This window comes from Carlito syrichta, unplaced genomic scaffold (assembly GCF_000164805.1).
Source record: "Carlito syrichta isolate Samal-C Ts95f unplaced genomic scaffold, Tarsius_syrichta-2.0.1 Scaffold311905, whole genome shotgun sequence".
Taxonomy (NCBI): Eukaryota; Metazoa; Chordata; class Mammalia; order Primates; family Tarsiidae; genus Carlito; species Carlito syrichta.
The window spans coordinates 48,098-66,412 of record NW_007256001.1 but is presented as its reverse complement, the minus strand read 5'-3'; the positions used below and the strand labels follow the sequence as shown (position 1 = coordinate 66,412).

Genomic DNA, 18,315 nt, shown 5'->3' with positions numbered 1-18,315 from the left:
CTTACTCTGCTTTAGCAAGTATCACTGAATGACTTTTGCATTACCAGTACCAAGGGTGAATCTAAGACAGTATACAGGATTTCCCTGTGTCCCACAGCCAGTGTGTATTATATGTATGAGATACCTACACCACATCCAGAAAACAATCCCTTTCTTTTTCCTATTAGGCTTTCTCTAAAAATAATTTGAAACATTCCAGTTTATTTAGTGCCTACTTGTGGAGGACGGGCTGTGCAGGGCTTTCCAAAGGACCCTTCAACATTTGGGAATAATAATAAAACACGTGAATTATTTATCATGTTTGACATGGCAATTCCATAATGATTTGATTTTCTATAGTCTTTTCCATGGCATTATGTAGATTAGAAAAAAACAGAAAACAATTAAAATACCCAACAGTCAAGAAATTGGTTAAATAAATTAGGGTATGCATTCAGAACAATTTCATGCTAACAACTACATTTTGTAAAAAAAAAAAAAAAAAAAGTTTAACACAAAAATGTGCCCAGGATATAACAGTGAAAAACTGGGGCAACTCCCTTGGGTCCCCTCCCACTCTAGGAGCTTTTCTGTCCTCTCAGTAAATACTGCTTTCTCAACTTAATAAAAGAAAAAGTAGTTATGGCTTTACTACATACTAAGGAGCCTGATCTCATCTGAAAAAGTGAGTTTTGTTTTGTTTTGTTTTAAAGTTGTGGGGTACAGTTCAGGGTTAGGTATACAAATGCTCACCATGCAGGTACCCTTGTTGATGAGGTGTGCCCCTCCCTCCCCTGGAAGTTTCCCAGCACTATCAATCCCTTTCCTATAGTATTATAATTGTTCAAGATCCACCCATGAGTGAGAACACATGGTACTCTGTTCTTTGTTTCTGTGATAGATCACTGAGTATGACTGACTCTAAACCATCCAAGTTGTGGCAAAGTCCGTATGTTTCTCCATCTTTATGGTTCCATAATATTCCATTGCGTATACATATCACATTTTTTTAATCCAGTCCAGCTTCAATGGGCAGCATGGTTGGTTCCATGTTTTTGCTATTGTGAATAGAGGTGCAACAAACATGCATGTGCAGGGTCTTTTTTGTAGAATGATTTGCGTTCCTCTGAGTATATTCCCAATAGGGGGATTGCTGGGTCATATGGAAGGTCAATTTCTAGTTCTTTCAGAAATTACCACACTGTCTTTGAAAAATTAAGTTTACACTGCAGTATACTTCCCGTATTGTCTGCAAAATGTGCATCTTTGTGCAGGAGGCTGACCCAATATAACACAAATTTTCTTTTTTTTTTTTTTTGAGTTGGAGTCTCACTGTTACCCAGACTGGCCACTGCAGCCTCAACCTGCTGGGCTCCAGTGATCCTTCCGCCTCAGCCTTCTGAGTAGCTGGCACGACAGGCGTGTATTACCACACCAGGCTAATTTTTTTGATTTATTGTAGAGATGAGGTCTCACCAAGTTGCCCACACAAACTTTCAAATGAATGACTGGATTGCTATTAACTTGTTTAAAGTATGTCTTCAGAATTGCTTATGTTTTCCGATTTTCATAAAGTGGACCTGTGTTGGTTACCTTTCAGTCAAGGATGCTCTTACACCAAGAAAGTGGCACTAGCTGTATTGGAGAAGCCGGATGGACGACGCTGTTCCTGTGTCAGCCATCCCAAGCCCAGCAGAATTTTTCTCTCCTTCCACCTCCACACGCTTCAGGAGGAGTAGCCGGCCATCCCACAGCATCCTAAGGACCACCTCAGTGCCAGCAGAAAGCTGATTCAACTCAACAACTTCAAGGGTCTCTAAATTAAATTCAGAACATGTGTTGTGTTTACTGATACACGATTTCATAACAGGTCATTTTTCAGTATTTTATTTGAAAACACAAGACTCCCAGTGAGAACGTGTGGGATCTGTGAATGAAGAATCCCATTTTTAGGGTTTTTTTTTTTTGCCAATGTGATATTCATTTCATGCTTAATTTGTATGAACCAATGAAATTCACAGGTGGTTTTTTCCCCCATGTGAGTTCTCTGATGTGTAGTGATGTGTAGTGAGGACTGCCTTCTGGTAGGTTTTTCCACAATCATTACATTTATAGGGTCTTTCCCCTGTATGAGTACCCTGATGCATCCTAAGGTTTGACTTCTGGCTGAAGGTTTTTCCACCTTTATTACACTCACAAGGTTTTTCCCCTGTGTGCGTTTGCTGATGGATGGCAAGAACTGAATTCAGACAAAACGTTTTCCCATGTTCATTACATTCACAGGGTTTTTTCCTGGTGTGACTTCTCAGACGGACAGTGAGTTTTGACTTCTGGGCAAGTTTTCCTACACTCTTTACATTCATATGGTTTCTCACCCATGTGAGTTCTGTGATATACAGTAAGGACTGACTTCTGGTAAAAGGTGTCCCCACATTCATTACATTCGTAAGGTTTCTCTCCTGTGTGAATTCTGATGTACACCGAGGGCTGACTTCTGATAGGTTTTCCCACATGCGATACATTCATAGGGTCTCTCTCCTGTGTGTGTTCTGTGATGATAAATAAGGGCTGACATTTGGCAGAAAGTTTCCCCACATTCATTACATCCATAGGGTTTCTCCCTTGTGTGGATTCTCTGATGAACAGTCAGATTTGACTTCTGACAGAATGACTTCTCACATTTGGTACATGCATAGGGTTTCTCCTGTGAGTGTGTTCTCTGATGGTTTGTAAGGTACAGTTTCTTAATAAAGGATCTGTCACATTCTATACATTTATAGGGGTCCTCTCCTGTGTGTATTTTCTGATGTTTAGTAAGTTTAGAATTTTTATGAAATGCTTTCCCACATATATTATATTCAAAAGTTATCTTTTGAGGAATGAGTACTGACTTATCACAAGCTTTCCCACATTCATTTACAGGCAGCAGTCTCTCCCCTATAAACCTTCTTACGTATAAACAATATTGCCTTCGTGTTGAAGATTTTTCCTTGTCCACTAGATTCAAAAAGCTGCTGCCCAGTTTGACTACTGTGATGGTGACTACGATGCTCATGATGTGTGAGAGATTTCCCAGTTACAGTTTGGTTATCAGGTTTTTCTCTAGCCTGCATTTCATGAGGCTCAATAGTGACATGCACATTCTGACATATGTTGAACACCTCAGACTTCATTCCTGAGTAGTTTCCATTATTTATCATCAGATTTGGGATATGGTGTGAGCGCAATTTAAATGTTTTTCCTAATTCAACTCTCTCCTCAGTTGATGTTTTGCTGTTGGTAATTACAACTTGCCACAGATGTCTACCATGAGTTTCCAGGTTCCTCTCAATTATGTCATTGACTATCTGGACATCTGAAATGAGAAAAAAGTATCCATATAAATGAATCACACATAGGCTTTTTTTTTAGAATGCTCAAATAAAGGTAAAAAAAGTTACATTCTCTCCTACTGGCATAAGCTTATATAGAAATGAGTAATCAGTATTGGTATCATAAGTATATGGCTGTTCTTCCTACTGACTTACTGTAAGAAATTACAATAATAGATTTTCTAATGTGAAATGGTACTTTTCATGACTTGTTTAATTTGTATTTTCTTTTTCAATTCATTAAGAAATATCTGTGGCCATAGGTACCCGTGGGGAAGTTGAAATATTAACACATTCACGACCAGCAAAATTTTTAACCTTCCTAATACTGAGCATGGGTGAAAATTTTTAAAAATCTGAAGCTGGTTGCCGCACACTTCTGTCATTAAGCACAAGTTAAATGGTCTTTTCTAAATGATCACCTTTTTCACAATACAGCTGAAAATTGCAGACATATCCAGGATTTGCTCAGACACCACTCTGACTACCATTCCATACTTTGTCCTTTTATTCAGATTACAAACCCAAAAAGACAGATGTTCACAATGAGGTAACATGGATTCATCCAAGGAAAGTTCTTGTGTAGATTTGTACAGTGTTGAACTTATTTAAAACATAATTTGGCCAGGCTCGATGGCTCAGCCTCTAATCCCAGCACTTTGGGAGGCCAAGGTGAGTAGACTGCCTGAGACCACAGATTTGAGGCCAGCCCAGGCAACTTGGCAAGATCTCATCTCTACAATGAATCAAAAATTAGCCAGAAGGACCGCCTGAGCACACAGGTCAACACTGGGGTGGCCATGAGTGTGCCACTGCACTCCAGCCTGGGCGACAGAGTAAGACTCCAACTCAAAAAAAAAAAAAAATTATTACAGGTTCAATTTTGCATAACCTACTTGAATTTTTTTACTACATTTCTGCATTGGAAAAATGCAAAAGCAGCAAAATCAGTAGGAATAGATTTCATGTCATTATTTTTTAAAAGAAAGGCACCGCAGTTGGTGAACATGTTGAGCAATAATCATGTACTGTGGTTTCCTTCACTTATCCCATCAAAATATTTAATGCTAGAAATTTTTTCATCTCAGGCACTGTAGTATTGCTCCACTTTTTTAATTTCTTTGGACATTTATATCTGTGGTGCATCTGATCAGTTTCAGCTGCGATCATTTCTATAAAATCATCTCCAATAAATAGTCTGACAACATTACTAATACTTTGAAGATCATTTGGAAATAACTTGACACCTGAATTACCAATAAACACTTCAAGTTTCTTTTTGGATATTTTGTCTGATTCGTTCTCACCAGTACTAGATTCACTGTCATAGATTATCTGCATTATATTTCTTCGTTTACACTGCATCATTTACATCTGTCTGTAAATGATGTCTGTCTCACTATCTGTCTGTCTCACTATCACTAATAAGTTCGCTAGATTCACCTTCAACCTCGGAAATCTCATCAGCATATATTTCCTCATTTTCTATAATTAGGATAAATTATTTTTAATGCTGAAGTATGAAAGCCCTGAAATATCAAAATATAAGTATACAACACTAATCACAACAAAATGACCAACTTGCAATTTTTACCAACTACATAAATCAATAACAACATTTTGTGGTTGATATCAGATAATTATCACAATTAACTCTCTCTCCTTGCCTGACTATTCATTTTCAAGCAAAATATAGTAACACATGCATATGACAACGTTACAGCATTCAGAAACATAATTTGCAAAGACATGAATTCATGTCAGCAGCAACCAGGAACAGAATTTGAAATGACATAAATAAACATCAGCAGTCACGAATGAGTTTAAAAAAAAAAAAAGAAATATTTGATAAAAATATTCACCTACTGCCCAGTTGTAGTTTTCAACTAAGAACTTATCAAACCTGCCATTTGTTTTCTGTTTTATTGCTGTAACAATGTGAGGTGTCTCGTATGCTAACATTTTTCTCATTATCCTAACTTTGCAGATGTTAAGTTTTTCCTGAATCAACTCCCTACTAATGCAGAAGATGGTCCACGGTCTGTCACCTAAGCAGGAATACAGCTTTGGGACCAGGTTTCACACCAATGTTTATATTGTCTGTCTTTCTTTTTTTTCTTTTTTTAAGAGATGGGGTCTCACTCTGTCACCAAGGCTAGGGTACATGGCATGATCATAACTCATTGCAGCCTCAAACTCCTGGGCCCAAACAATCCTCCCACCTTAGCCTCTCAAGTAGCAGGGGGACAGGCACACGCCACCATGCCTGGCTTGCACTAGTGTTTGTTTAGTTTTCACTCTTCCCTGGAAATGGGTATAGGCATCTGGAAGTTTTCTAGATACAAAATCTCTCATCCTCCATGCTAGATGAAGACGGCTTCTAGCAAATTTCTAATTTAACCCAATGCCCTTTGCTCCGTGCATAACTATAACAGGTACATGAAGCTCCAGTCCACCTCCATGGGCATCCCCGCCCAGTCAAATGAAAGTATTTGGCTTGCAATCCAGGCTGTGCACATCATTTCTGAAAAGTCTTTTCCTGGCTCCTATGATCAACAGCTCTGGCATTCTCTCCTAGATTCCTGGTACACTCAACCCTCCTTGATAATTCACTGCTTCTGAAGGTGCTTACTTAGTGTTCAACAGTCTCCTAGTTTCACAAAAAATGGAGTCTCTTATACAATTCTCATTGTCTTATTTTAAAATAATTTCCACAAAGAAGACAGGAAAATGCTAACTACAAGTTTTACTCCCAAACAGAAATCTGAGCCTATCAACATGAGATGCTTGGTTCAATAGGTCTTGGAAACCTCCCGAGTCCAGGACAGCTTATGCTGAATCCTCCTGACCACCAGGACTTCTGACGTTACATTACAAAAGCATCACATGGGGACTTTTCTCATTTTCTGATCAACTCCCTAGGTAACCTCCTCTATAATTATGATTCTAAATACCAGCTTCAAGTTACCAACTTCCAAATTTGTATCTCCAATAGTGATGTCCACTCTTAACTCTGTATCTTATTTCACTTATTACATGTCAAAACTGGGAAAGAGTTACCTCGAGCTGAAGCTACGGCAAAGTAAACTGCCTTTTCTTACCATCCTTCCTAAATTATCATATCCCATTTTACTCTCCCCCACTCTAAAGTTTCTTGTGATTCTTATACAACTATTTAACATTTATTAAGAAAATGACGTTTCCTTTTCACCAGAATGTGAACTTTATGGAAAAAGGGTCACTATTTTGATCACTGCTGTTATAAGTACAACTATAAAATTACCCATCCTGTGTTTACAAGCTAACTCAATTAGAAACAGTAACAGTATTAGAAACAGCAGAAATATTCCGACACTATAATTACAACCTGCTGAATAAACATATGTATGAAAGATGTCTGAAAAAAAAAGTCCACGAGAATTGAGGAAAGAGGGCAACTGAGAAAATGAATAGCAAAGAAATGTCTAATAGGAAGGTAGTACTCAATTTTGATTAAATATAAAAAATACTCAGCAAAATAAAAGGCATGAGAGCCCTTCTTAGATAATATAATGAACATAATTTGATGCATACAGACCAGGTATCCTTAGGTGTGGGGCCTGGGGGAAAATTGGTGAACACAGGTCAACACTGCCAATATCTGCTGGGCTTTACTTACTTCCCGGACCCCCTGCCCAGCATGCATCAGCTAACCTGAATTCTGCTTTGGACGTTCTTCTACCGTCCGTGGCTCTGCTCCCCGCTCCAACTTGAAGATCACCTCAGGTCTGGCAATGCAATGCCCTGTTATTGGGAAATAATGTCGTTCTTAGCCAAATTACTAACTCAGGACCTTTTGAGAAAGACAACAACCAGCTTCAGAAGATGTATGACGAAGGGGCCAATTTGATCCTTTTCTTGGAGTGCACTGACACTAACATTCGTCATGGACTGAATTCTTACTCTTAAGTACCATTACACTTCATCAATGATTCTTATATTTACCAACAAAGAAAAAGTGCGGCTCCTGGAAGTTCCTGGGGAGTTTTGCTCACCCAAGAATACCAGGCTGCTGTAGGTCTCCAGCATCACGTCCCTGTACGGAGTCCTCTGAGCATCATCCAGGTCCTGTCACTCCTCCAAGGTGAAGTCACAGCCACGTCCTCAAAAGACACCAACCCCTGTAAAGGCACATGTCTCATGAACTCATCAGCCTTGGGTTACAAGAAAAGGAATCCAGGTTACAAGAAAAGGAACTCGTGTGTGTGTGCACGTGTCTTACATGTATCTTATATAATACGCAGCTTCTTTGTACTTCACATGGTGGGAGAAAGAACAATCACAGTAGAATATTCTGACACTGTAATAATTTTTTAGTTAATATATACTATTACAAAGTTTACCTTATAACCTAGAATCATTGTTGTTGTAAAAGATAAAAGTATAAATAAAATTCTGTTCCTCCAAGGATCTTATATCTGGCATGAAGGCATAAGTATAAATACATATCTGGAATAATGTGATAGATAAGCCAATGGAGATACAAGTTTAATGTTGATTGGAATAAGAAAGAAAGAGAAAACATAGTTCTATATTGTATCATAAGGTTGTACTTCATTGAAAAACCAAAAATATTTAGTTTTCCCACATAGACCATATTTTTTTTGACTTATTGTAGAGATGAGGTCTCGCCAAGTTCAGTCACAAGGACACAAAGTACACACACCACATCAATGGAACTAAAGAGAGCACTGTGTTTAGACAAACAACCCTGGGTCTTGATGAGAGAGGAAAACACAAGAACGAAGGAACTGATTATGAAATAATTCTGCATTTAAATATATAACCTAATTACAAAATAAAATAGTACACATCATTTTTTAGTTAGTTAACAATTAAAAGCATATATACAGGCATCCCAAAATTTCCTATCCACCTGCCAAAGGACTGCTTCTGTCCATCCCAGGATGAACACTCTTACTTATAGCCAGAGTGTATAAATAATGAGATCCTAGAAGAACAAGTCGGTTACATGACCAGACATGCTTTTTTTTTTTTTTTGAGTTGGAGTCTCACTCTGTCGCCCAGACTAGAGTGCAGTGGCTGCTCCTGGCCACCGCAGCCTCGACCTGCTGGGCTCCGGTGATCCTTCCACCTCAGCCTTCCAAGTAGCCGGAATTACAGGCATGCGCTACCACGCCCAGCTGATTTTTTGATTTATTATAGAGATGAGGCCTCGCTGCCCAGGCGGGTCTCGAACTCGCGGGCTCAGGCAATCCACTCACCTCAGCCTCCCAAAGGTGCGGGATTACAGGCTGAGCCACCGAGCCCGGCTCAGACATGCTTTTAACAGTCATTCCCTAGAAGGACAATAGAGAAGGACTTAAGGAATAGTCAGAGGGAAAGGAAACAGGGTGACAGACAACCATCTACATCAAGACACAGAGCAGTAAGAATAGACAATAGGGAAGTCATTTTTAAAAAGGAAAATAAAAGGCAGGAACAAAATTTGGTACTAATTTACTGTACAGAGGGCAAAAGAAAACATTTTACTTTTAGACTATCTATACAGTCATACCTAGTTGGGTACTGGCCCTATGTGGAAAAATCGAAGAATATGATGAGCAGAAGTGGCACAGACTTAGACACATCATACTTGAAATCTGAGTAGCTGGATAAACGATTCCAGAATTAAGAAGACATAACTAAGCAGAAGATAAATATTTGTAAAGTATCAGAATTTCAATGATATCTGCAGCCATCAGAGTTTATGAATCAAACTGAAAGAAAAAAAAAGGAACAAGTTCAAAATCTATAAAAACATTGACCAAGAACAAATTTTTCTAAGTTTTTTCTACAAATAAAAGTCCAATATTAAGAAGTCTAAGCCGGGTTCGGTGGCTCAGCCTGTAATCCCCCGCCTTGGGAGCCTGAGGTGAGTGGACTGCCTGAGCCCGTGGGTTCGAGACCCGCCTGGGCAACGTGGCGAGACCTCATCTCTACAATAAGTCAAAAAAAAAAAAAAAATTAGCCAGGCATGGTAGAGCATGGCTGTAATTCCAGCTACTTGGAAGGCTGAGGTGGAAGGATCCTCAGAGAGCCCAGCAGGTCGAGGCTGCGGTGGCCAGGAGCAGCCACTGCACTCCAGTCTGGGCGACAGCGTGAGACTCCAACTCAAAAAAAAAAGAAGTCTGCTAATGTAATTCATCATATCCATAGTTCTGTGAAGAAAAATTCTTTGATTATCCACATAGACACTGAGAGGGTACTTCTACCCAGTTTCTATTTCTGCATATAAGGAGCTTGGGAGTCAGCACACCAATGCTCTTCTTTTTTTTTTTTTCCAAGTTGGAGCCTCACTCCTTCACCCAGGCTGGAATACAGGAGCACACACGCTCAGGGCCACCCCAGCGTCGACCTGCTCTCCAAACAGAGTGAGATGAAACAACATACTCTAAATAAAGCATGAGTAAAAGAAATCTCAAAAGAAATTTTAAAATGTTTTTAATAAGAATGAAAATTTAAAAATTCAGGCATTAGGGGCTAATTTTTTAAAGAAATAAACAAGCAGGAATCAGGAAATTTTTTTTAAAAATGAATGAAAATAAAAACAAAACTTATCAAAATTTGTAAAATACAACAAAAACATTGTTTAGAAGGAAATTTATGGTATTGGCTGCATATATTAGAAAAAAGACCTAAGATAAATAATCTAAGCTTTTGACTTAGGAAATTAGAAAAAAAGAGCAAATTAAATATAAAGCAAGCAGAAGAAATTATAAGAACTAGAGTGAAAATCGTTGAAATGGAAAACAGAAAATCAATAGTGAGTTATCAGCAACAACAAAAAAGCTTGTTCTTTAAGAAATTAAATAGAAACTGTCGGGGAAGGGGGGTGAGATTGGCAATTGAGGGAAACTGCTAGGGGAGGGAGGGGCACATCTCACCAACAAGGGTACCTGCATAATCAACGTTTGTATACCTAACCCTGAATTGTATCCTACATCTTCATAATAATAAAAAAAAGAAATTAAATAAGGGCAACTCCCTCAGGTCCCCTCCCACTGTGGGAGCTTTTCTGTCCTCCCGTTAAATCCTATTTTCAAAAAAAAAAGAAAAAAAGAAATTAAATTAGCATATAGCAAGGCTAACTAAGAAAAAATACAGTAGACAGAAATTACTAATATCAGAAATCAGAGACACCAATACAAATCCTGTGCACATTAGAAATGTAATAAAGGAACACTGCGAACAATTCTCTAGGCATACATCTGATAACCTAAATGAAATGGACCAATTCCTTGAAAGACACAATTTACTAAAACTCACCAAGACAAAATACAGAATCCAAATAACCTTACCTTCAAAATAATTGAATAAACCACTAATAACCTTTAAAATAAAAATCATCTGGCCCAGATGTGTTCACTGGTGAATCTAACCAAGCTTTAAAGAAGAAATTATACCAATTTCCTACAATCTATTTCAAAGGATAGAGGCAGATGAAAGATTTCCTAGCTCATTCTATGAGGCCAGCATTATCCCAATGACAAAACCAGAAATAGAAAACTATAGTCCATAATCTCTCATGAAGGTACACACAAAAATCCTCAAAAAATATTAGCATCCAGGCACAGTGGCTCAGCCTGTAATCCCAGCACTTTGAGAGGCCGAAGCAAGAGGATTGCCTGAGCCCGGGAGTTTGAGAACAGCCTGGGTAACTTGGTGAGATCTTGTCTCTACAGTAAATCACAAAAACTAGCCGGGTGTGGTGGCGTGCATCTATAGTTCCAGACACTGGAAGGCTGAGGCGAAAGGATCACCTAAGCCCAGCAGGTCGAGGCTTTGGTGGCCATGAGCGTGCCACTGCACTACAGTCTAGGCGATAAGAGTGAGACTCCAACTCAAAAAAAAAAAAAAACTAGCAAATCAAATCCAATAAAAAAAAAAAAAAAGAATTATACAAGGCTGGTTCAACATATGAACATCAATTAATGCAATTAATCACATCGAGGGTATGAAAAAACTACAACTAACATCATAATTATGAGAAACTCAAAGCTTTTCCATAAGACCAGAAAGAAAGCAACAGTGTACCCTCATGTTACTCCGTTCAACATCATACTGAAAATACTAGCAAAGGAAATAAGACAAGAGAATGGCCAAGTACAGAGGTTCACACCTGTAATCTAGCACTTTGGGAGGCCAAGGAGGGAAAACTGCTAGAGCCCAGGATTTTGAGACCAGCCTAGGCAATATAGCGAGACCTCATATCTACAAAAATATTACAAAATTAGCCAGGCATGGTAGCATGCATCTGTAGTCCCAGCTACTCGTGAGGCTGAGGCGGAAGGATCGCCTCAGCCCAGAAGGTTGAGGCTGCAGTGGCTGTGAGCATGCCACTGCACTCCAGCCTGGGCAACAGAGTGAGACTCTGAATCAATCAATAAATCAATAAATAAAAACAAGATACTGGGCCGGGCATGGTGGCTCACGCCTGTAATCCCAACACTTTGGGAGGCGGAGGCAAGAGGACTGCCTGAGCCCTGAAGTTCGAGACCAGTCTGGGCACCTTAGTGAGACCTCATCTCTACAATAAATCAAAAAAAATAAAAATAAAAAATTAGCCAGCATGGTGGTGCATGCCTGTACTTCCAGTACTTGGAAGGATGAGGCAAAAGGATCACCTGAAGCCAGAAGGTCGAAGCTGCAGTGGCCAGGCAGCCACTGCACTCCAGCCTGGGCAACAGAATTAGACTACAACTCAATAAAAAATAAAAATAAATAAAACAACAAGATACCACTACATATCCAGTAGAATGACCAAAAGCTGGAGCACTGACAACAAATGCCAGTGAGGGTTTGGAGCAACAGGAACTCTCATTCAATGGTTGAGAAAATACAAAATACTAGTCACTTTGTAAGACAATTTGGTAGTTCTTACCAAACAAAACATATTCTTTTCAAATGATTCAGCAATCGAAATCCTTGGTATTTACCTAAAGGAGATGAAAACTAATGACTGTATAAAAACCTGTTAACAGAGGTTTATAGCTGCTGTATGCAAAATAGCTAAAATTTGGAAACAAATAAGATGCTCTTCAGTAGGAGAATAGATCAACTGTAGTACAACCAAACAACACAACAGTATTCAGCACTAAAAAAGAGCCGGCTATCTAGTTGCAAAAGGATATGGAAGAAACTAAGTATATTAAGTATAATACTAAGTATATTACTAAGTAAAAGGAGACAGTCTGAGAAGGCTACATAATGTAATTTCAATTATACAATATTCTTGAAAAGGCAAAATCTATGGAGACTACAGGATTGTAGTAACAATAAACAGAAAGAGCACAAACGACTTTTGGAGTAATGAATATACTCTGTGTGGTACTATCTATCCAGACCCACAGAATGTACAATACCAAGATTAAACCGTAATGTAAACTACGGCCTTCGAATGACTAGAATATCTCAATGTAGGTTCGTCAATTGCAACAAAGGTACCACTGGTGGGGGATGTTGGTAATGGGGGAGGAGACCGTATATGTAGAGATAGGGTTATATGGGAAATCTATGATTCTTCCTCTTAACTCTGCAGTGAAATTAAAACTATTCTAACAAAATAAAATAGTTTTACTTAAAAAAAAAGAGTCCAACCATCTAAAAACTTGTTTCTAACAATAAAAGTAAAATCAGTATTAAAAATACTTTCCCATTTGTAATAAAAACTCTCAGTAATAATAGATAAAGAAAATGTGGTCTTTACATGTAATGAAATATTATTCAGTTGTAAAAAGAAGAAAATCTTGCCATTTGTAACAACATGCACACACCTAGAGGGCATCATGCTAAGACATAAACCAGACAGGAACAAAGTGCTACATAATCCCATCTGTTATGGACTAAATGTGTGGTGTTCCCCCAAATTAATATGTTGAATCTCATCAACAAGGTAAAAGTATTAGAAGGTGAAGCCTCAGGGGAGTGATCAGGTGAGAGTTCCTTCCTCTTAAATGGGACCTAATGGTATACATAAAGGACCTGATGGTCTTTACTACAAGGGTATATATAAAGGACCCAATGATTTTTTTGTTTTGTTTTTTTTTTTTTTTGAGTTGGAGTCTCACTCTGTCACCCAGACTGGAGTGCAGTGGCCGCTCCCGGCCACCGCAGCCTCGACCCGCTGGGCTCCGGTGATCCTTCCACCTCAGCCTTCCAAGTTGCTGGAACTACAGGCACACACTACCACACCCAGCTAATTTTTTTGATTTATTGTAGAGATGAGGTCACGCCAAGTTGCCTAGGCGGGTCACGAACCCACCAGCTCAGGCAATTCACTCACCTCGGCCTCCCAAGGCACAGGATTACAAGCTGAGCCACCGAGCCCGGCCAGGACTGGTGTCTTTATAAGAAGTGATTAGGACACAGACACAGAGGGCTCACCATGTGAGGACACAGGGAGAAGATGGAATCTATTAGATCCCAGGAGAAACGAATCCAGTCTCAGAATTTGAAAATAAATATGACTGAAGCCTCCCAATCTGTGGTGCTTTGTTGTGGCAACTGAGCCAATTAGCACAAGGGGACTCTGCAGCCTCTCAAAGCCGGTCTGCCAGCTGCCTTGACCACCCCCCCCACTCTCACTCACATGGGCACATCACTTCCTTTAAATCCGGCTTGCTTTTTTTTTTTTTTTTTTGAGTTGGAGTCTCACTCTGTCACCCAGACTGAAGTGCAGTGGCCGCTCCCGGCCACCGCAGCCTTGACCTGCTGGGCTCCAGCGACAGGCGTGTCTCAGGTAATCCACTCGCCTCAGCCTCCCAAAGTACGGGGATTACGGGTTGAGGTGATTATTTATGTCACTGTCTGTGATCATGGTTTCATGGGTAAGTACTAATCTCTAAAGTGTCTGCCATGTTCATGACAGTCTCAATAGGTGAATAGAATAAATAGGGATAACTAGGGACCAATAGAACATTTGATTAGCTACGTTAAGGAAAAGAAAGTAGGAGAGCTGGGCCTGGTGGCTCGGCCTGTAATCCTGCGCTTTGGGAGGCTGAGGTGAGTGGATTGTCTGAGCCCGCGGGTTCAAGACCCGTCCAGGCAACTTGGCGAGACCTCATCTCTACAATAAATCAAAAACTAGCCGGGCGTGGTAGCGCGTGCCTGTAGTTACGACTCCTTGGAAGGCTGAGGTGGAAGGATCGCCGGAGCCCAGCAGGTAGAGGCTGCGGTGGCCGGGAACGGCCACTGCACTCCAGTCTGGGTGACAGAGTGAGACTCCAACTCAAAAAAATAAAAATAAAAATAAAGTAGAAGAATTCAAGGAAAAAAGAGATCATCAGTGAAGTCATGATAGAACCTACACAGAAGAATTTCCAGGAGAAAAATCGTGAACAATTGTTTGAAATACAGAAGACTCCCTTTACACATGGGGGATATATTGTAGGTATCCCAATGAATGCCTGAAACTGGGTATGGTACTGAATCCCATATATACTATGTTTTTTTCCTTATACATCATGCATGTTAGTTTAAAAATTAGAAAAGTATTAATAACTAATAAAATAAGGCCGGGCTCGGTGGCTCAGCCTGCAATCCCCCGCTTTGGGAGGCCGAGGTGAGTGAATTGCCTGAGCCCGCAGGTTTGAGACCCGCCTAGGCAACTTGACGAGACCTCGTCTCTACAATAAATCAAAAAAGTTAGCCAGGTGTGGCAGCGCACGCCTGTAATTCCGGCTACTTGGAAGGCTGAGGCGGAAGGGTCGCCGGAGCCCAGCAGGTCGAGGCTGCGGTGGCCGGAGCGGCCACTGCACTCCAGTCTGGGTGACAGAGTGAGACTCCAACTCAAAAAAAAAAAATAAACAATTACAACAATAAACTGTAGTAAAAGCTATGTGAAAGTGGTTGATCTCTCTTCTCATCCCCAAAATATCTTATTGTACTGTATCCACCTATTTACTGATCATGGTTAACCATGGATAACTAAAACCACAGAAAGCAAAACTGTGAATCGGGGAGCTGCTATATAGCAGAAGATTCAAGCAAGGAAAACTAGAGAATAGTCATTGGATTTGACTATAATTTAGGCTACTGGTGAGCTTTGGAATAAATGAATTAAGGCTACATTGAGTGGGTTACAGTGCAAATAAGCAATGGAAATATTTGCCAGAAAATTTAATTTCGAACAGTCTGCTACACTACACATACAGATAAACTGAGAGAAATGTATGGAGACTTATTTCAGGACCTGTGGTTGACTCAATCCTCCAGATATTCCAGACTTCATCCATGAATCAAGTAAGGTCTTCCAAAAGCTGCCTGAGACCACAGAACTCCAGAAACATGTAATTATGGAAGTTGTACCTTAGTACTAAATAACCGTTTACACAGCAGAATGCTGACAGTGTTTATTTCCAGGTTGATAGCAAAAAACACTCTACTACATCATCTATGTAACCAGTGAAGTCAGTGTTTTAGCTTTTGGTGCCAATAAGTCTTCTCCCATGAGAATGTAGCATGCTGTCTCCCTACATTCCATTCCAATTATGTAATAAACATGGCTGCCGTTTGGCTACAGCATCAGAAAGAAGAGACAAATTTGTGCTTAATTTAGCTGACTCGAGCTCTTATAACCTGCACATATCTACATGCTAACGTTATTTGTGCATATTTCCTTCCAGCTGAGTTTTATTAATTCTATTTTCCATTTTAATTCATGGACCCCACAATGGCATAAAATACAATGTAAAATAAAATGAAGAATAAACAAACAACTCACCAGAAATGCACTCATTTTTGTTGTTCTGGAAATACACGAAGCACTCTGGAAGCACAGCTAGGAAAGAAGTCAAACGGAAAAAATTAAGGAAAGAACTGGTGTGGCGCGGCCCTCAATTCTCCTGCCCAAAACTCTCTACAGCTTAGCTGGAAAAGACAACAACAACAACAACAACAACAACAACAAAACCCTCTCTGTGACAGAACAGTCCTTCACATCACAATAAGGGGCAACAAAGACCCCAATGAAGGTGTACCTAGAAACAGATTAATCAATAGAAATTAGACAAACAATTTGTTTTTGAGTTGATGAAAACACTTTACCCACTGACTTAGCCACAATTAATGCTACCTAAATGTACTAAGGGAAGCCTCCAAAAACAGTATATACAAAAAATTGCGCACTTTTTTTTTTTTTTTGAGTAGGAGTCTCACTCTGTTTGCCAAGGCTGGAGTGCAGTGTCAGGCTCACAGCCTCGGCCTGGTGGGCTTAGGTGACCCTTCTGCCTCAGCCTTCCAAGAAGCTGGAACTACACCGCACCTGGTTAATTTTTTGATTTATTATAGAAATGAAGTCTCACCAGTTGCCCAGGCTGGTCTCGAACCCCTGGACTCAGGCAATCCTCTCGCCTCAGTCTCCCAAAGTGCTGGGATTATAGGCTTGAGTCACCATGCCCGGCTTGTGTATTTACTCCTACACAAGTCACCTTCAAAGTACTCTCTGTTTGATGCAATAAGCCTATTGAAATGCTTTTACCAATGCTCAAAACTGTTTTTGAGTTTGTCAACTCTGATGCCTTGTAGTGCTTCTGTCATTTTTTGTTTCACTGCTTCCACATCAGCAAAACATTTCCCTTTGAGGACTTTTTTCATCCAGGGAAACAAAAGAAAAGGTGCTAGGGGCAAGATCGGAATGAACAGGGAGGGTGGGGCATAGGGGTCACGTTGTAAAAAACTGCTGAACACTCAGTGTGGTATGGGCAAGTGTGTTTGTAAATCACCCATCAATAAATGTGCAAATGCGATGAAAGAATGTCCAGAAAAAAATTCAGTGAAGTCTAATGCAGCCTGTCACAGCAACGCTAGCTAGTATGCTGATGCCGATGGGTTCCTGGAACACTTACCTAGTGGGGGAAGCCTGTACTACAAAGGGCCCACCTTCCAAAAATAATTGGGGTTTTTTTGGGGGGGAGGTCTCCCTAAAGAAACATTATGTCTTCACTAAAATTAATGTTACAGAAATATACATTGGGCAGCCAGGTGTGGTGGCTTAGCCTATAATCCCAGCACTTTGGGAGGCTGAGGCAGGAGGATTGCTTGAGCCCAAGAGTTTGAAACCAGCCTGGGAAACAGCAAGATCTTGTCTCTACAAAACAATTTTTTTAAAATCAGCAGGACATGTTGGCTCGCTACTGGGGAGGCTGAAGTGAATCACCTGTGCTGAGGAGGTTGAGGCTGTGGTGAGCTGTGATTATACCACTGCACTCCAGCAGTGCAGAGTGAGACCCTGACTCAAAATATATACATACATGTTTACGTAAACACACACACTTGAGCTGAATTATCTATTTCCCTATTAACCCTCTGCACTCAGATGTACCCTCTGAGGGGACATCATAAATCTAGCAAACCCTGAGAGGGGACATAAATAAATTGCTGGTAGCCGGGCTCGGTGGCTCAGCCTGTAATCCCATGCCTTTGGGAGGCTGAGGTGAGTGGATTGCCTGAGCCCGTGGGTTCGAGACCCGCCTGGGCAGCGAGACCTCATCTCTACAATAAATCAAAAAATCAGCCGGGTGTGGTAGCGCATGCCTGTAATTCCGGCTACTCGGAAGGCTGAGGCGGAAGGATCGCTGGAGTCCAGCAGGCAAGGCTGCAGTGGCCGGGAGCGGCCACGGCACTCGTCTGGGCGACCGAGTGAGACTCCAACTCAAAAAAAAAAAGAGAGATTGCTGGTGATTATATAGGACAAATTTATGCAAGAGCATATTTTTCAAAAATGTATGTTATTTTGAAGTTCTCCATTCAAACCGCATGAAAATGAAAAGAAAGAGATGGAATATAAACTGAGATACAATCGATCAGTTGAGAAGGAATCATGACTGCATCCTTCCACATCTTTGAACAACAGACGGAACAATTATATACTATTAATGTGGGGAGAAAATGAGACATTAACTGCTTGACTAGAAAAACACCAAGC

The 18,315-nt window shown here is 40.2% G+C and overlaps 1 protein-coding gene across 1 annotated transcript; it reads right to left on the bottom strand.

Annotated features, from left to right (window-relative positions):
- Nucleotides 1-1,850: 1,850 nt before the first annotated feature.
- Nucleotides 1,851-16,256, bottom strand: LOC103271785 (zinc finger protein 717-like). The gene is made up of 4 exons (XM_021718187.1): nt 16,114-16,256; nt 7,385-7,510; nt 7,044-7,133; nt 1,851-3,334 (listed from the first exon to the last, which is right to left on the bottom strand). The coding sequence occupies exons 2-4, from the start codon at nt 7,416-7,418 to the stop codon at nt 2,892-2,894; spliced, it is 567 nt and encodes a 188-aa protein (XP_021573862.1). The 5' UTR covers nt 7,419-7,510; nt 16,114-16,256; the 3' UTR covers nt 1,851-2,891.
- Between the last annotated feature and the right edge of the window lie 2,059 nt (nt 16,257-18,315).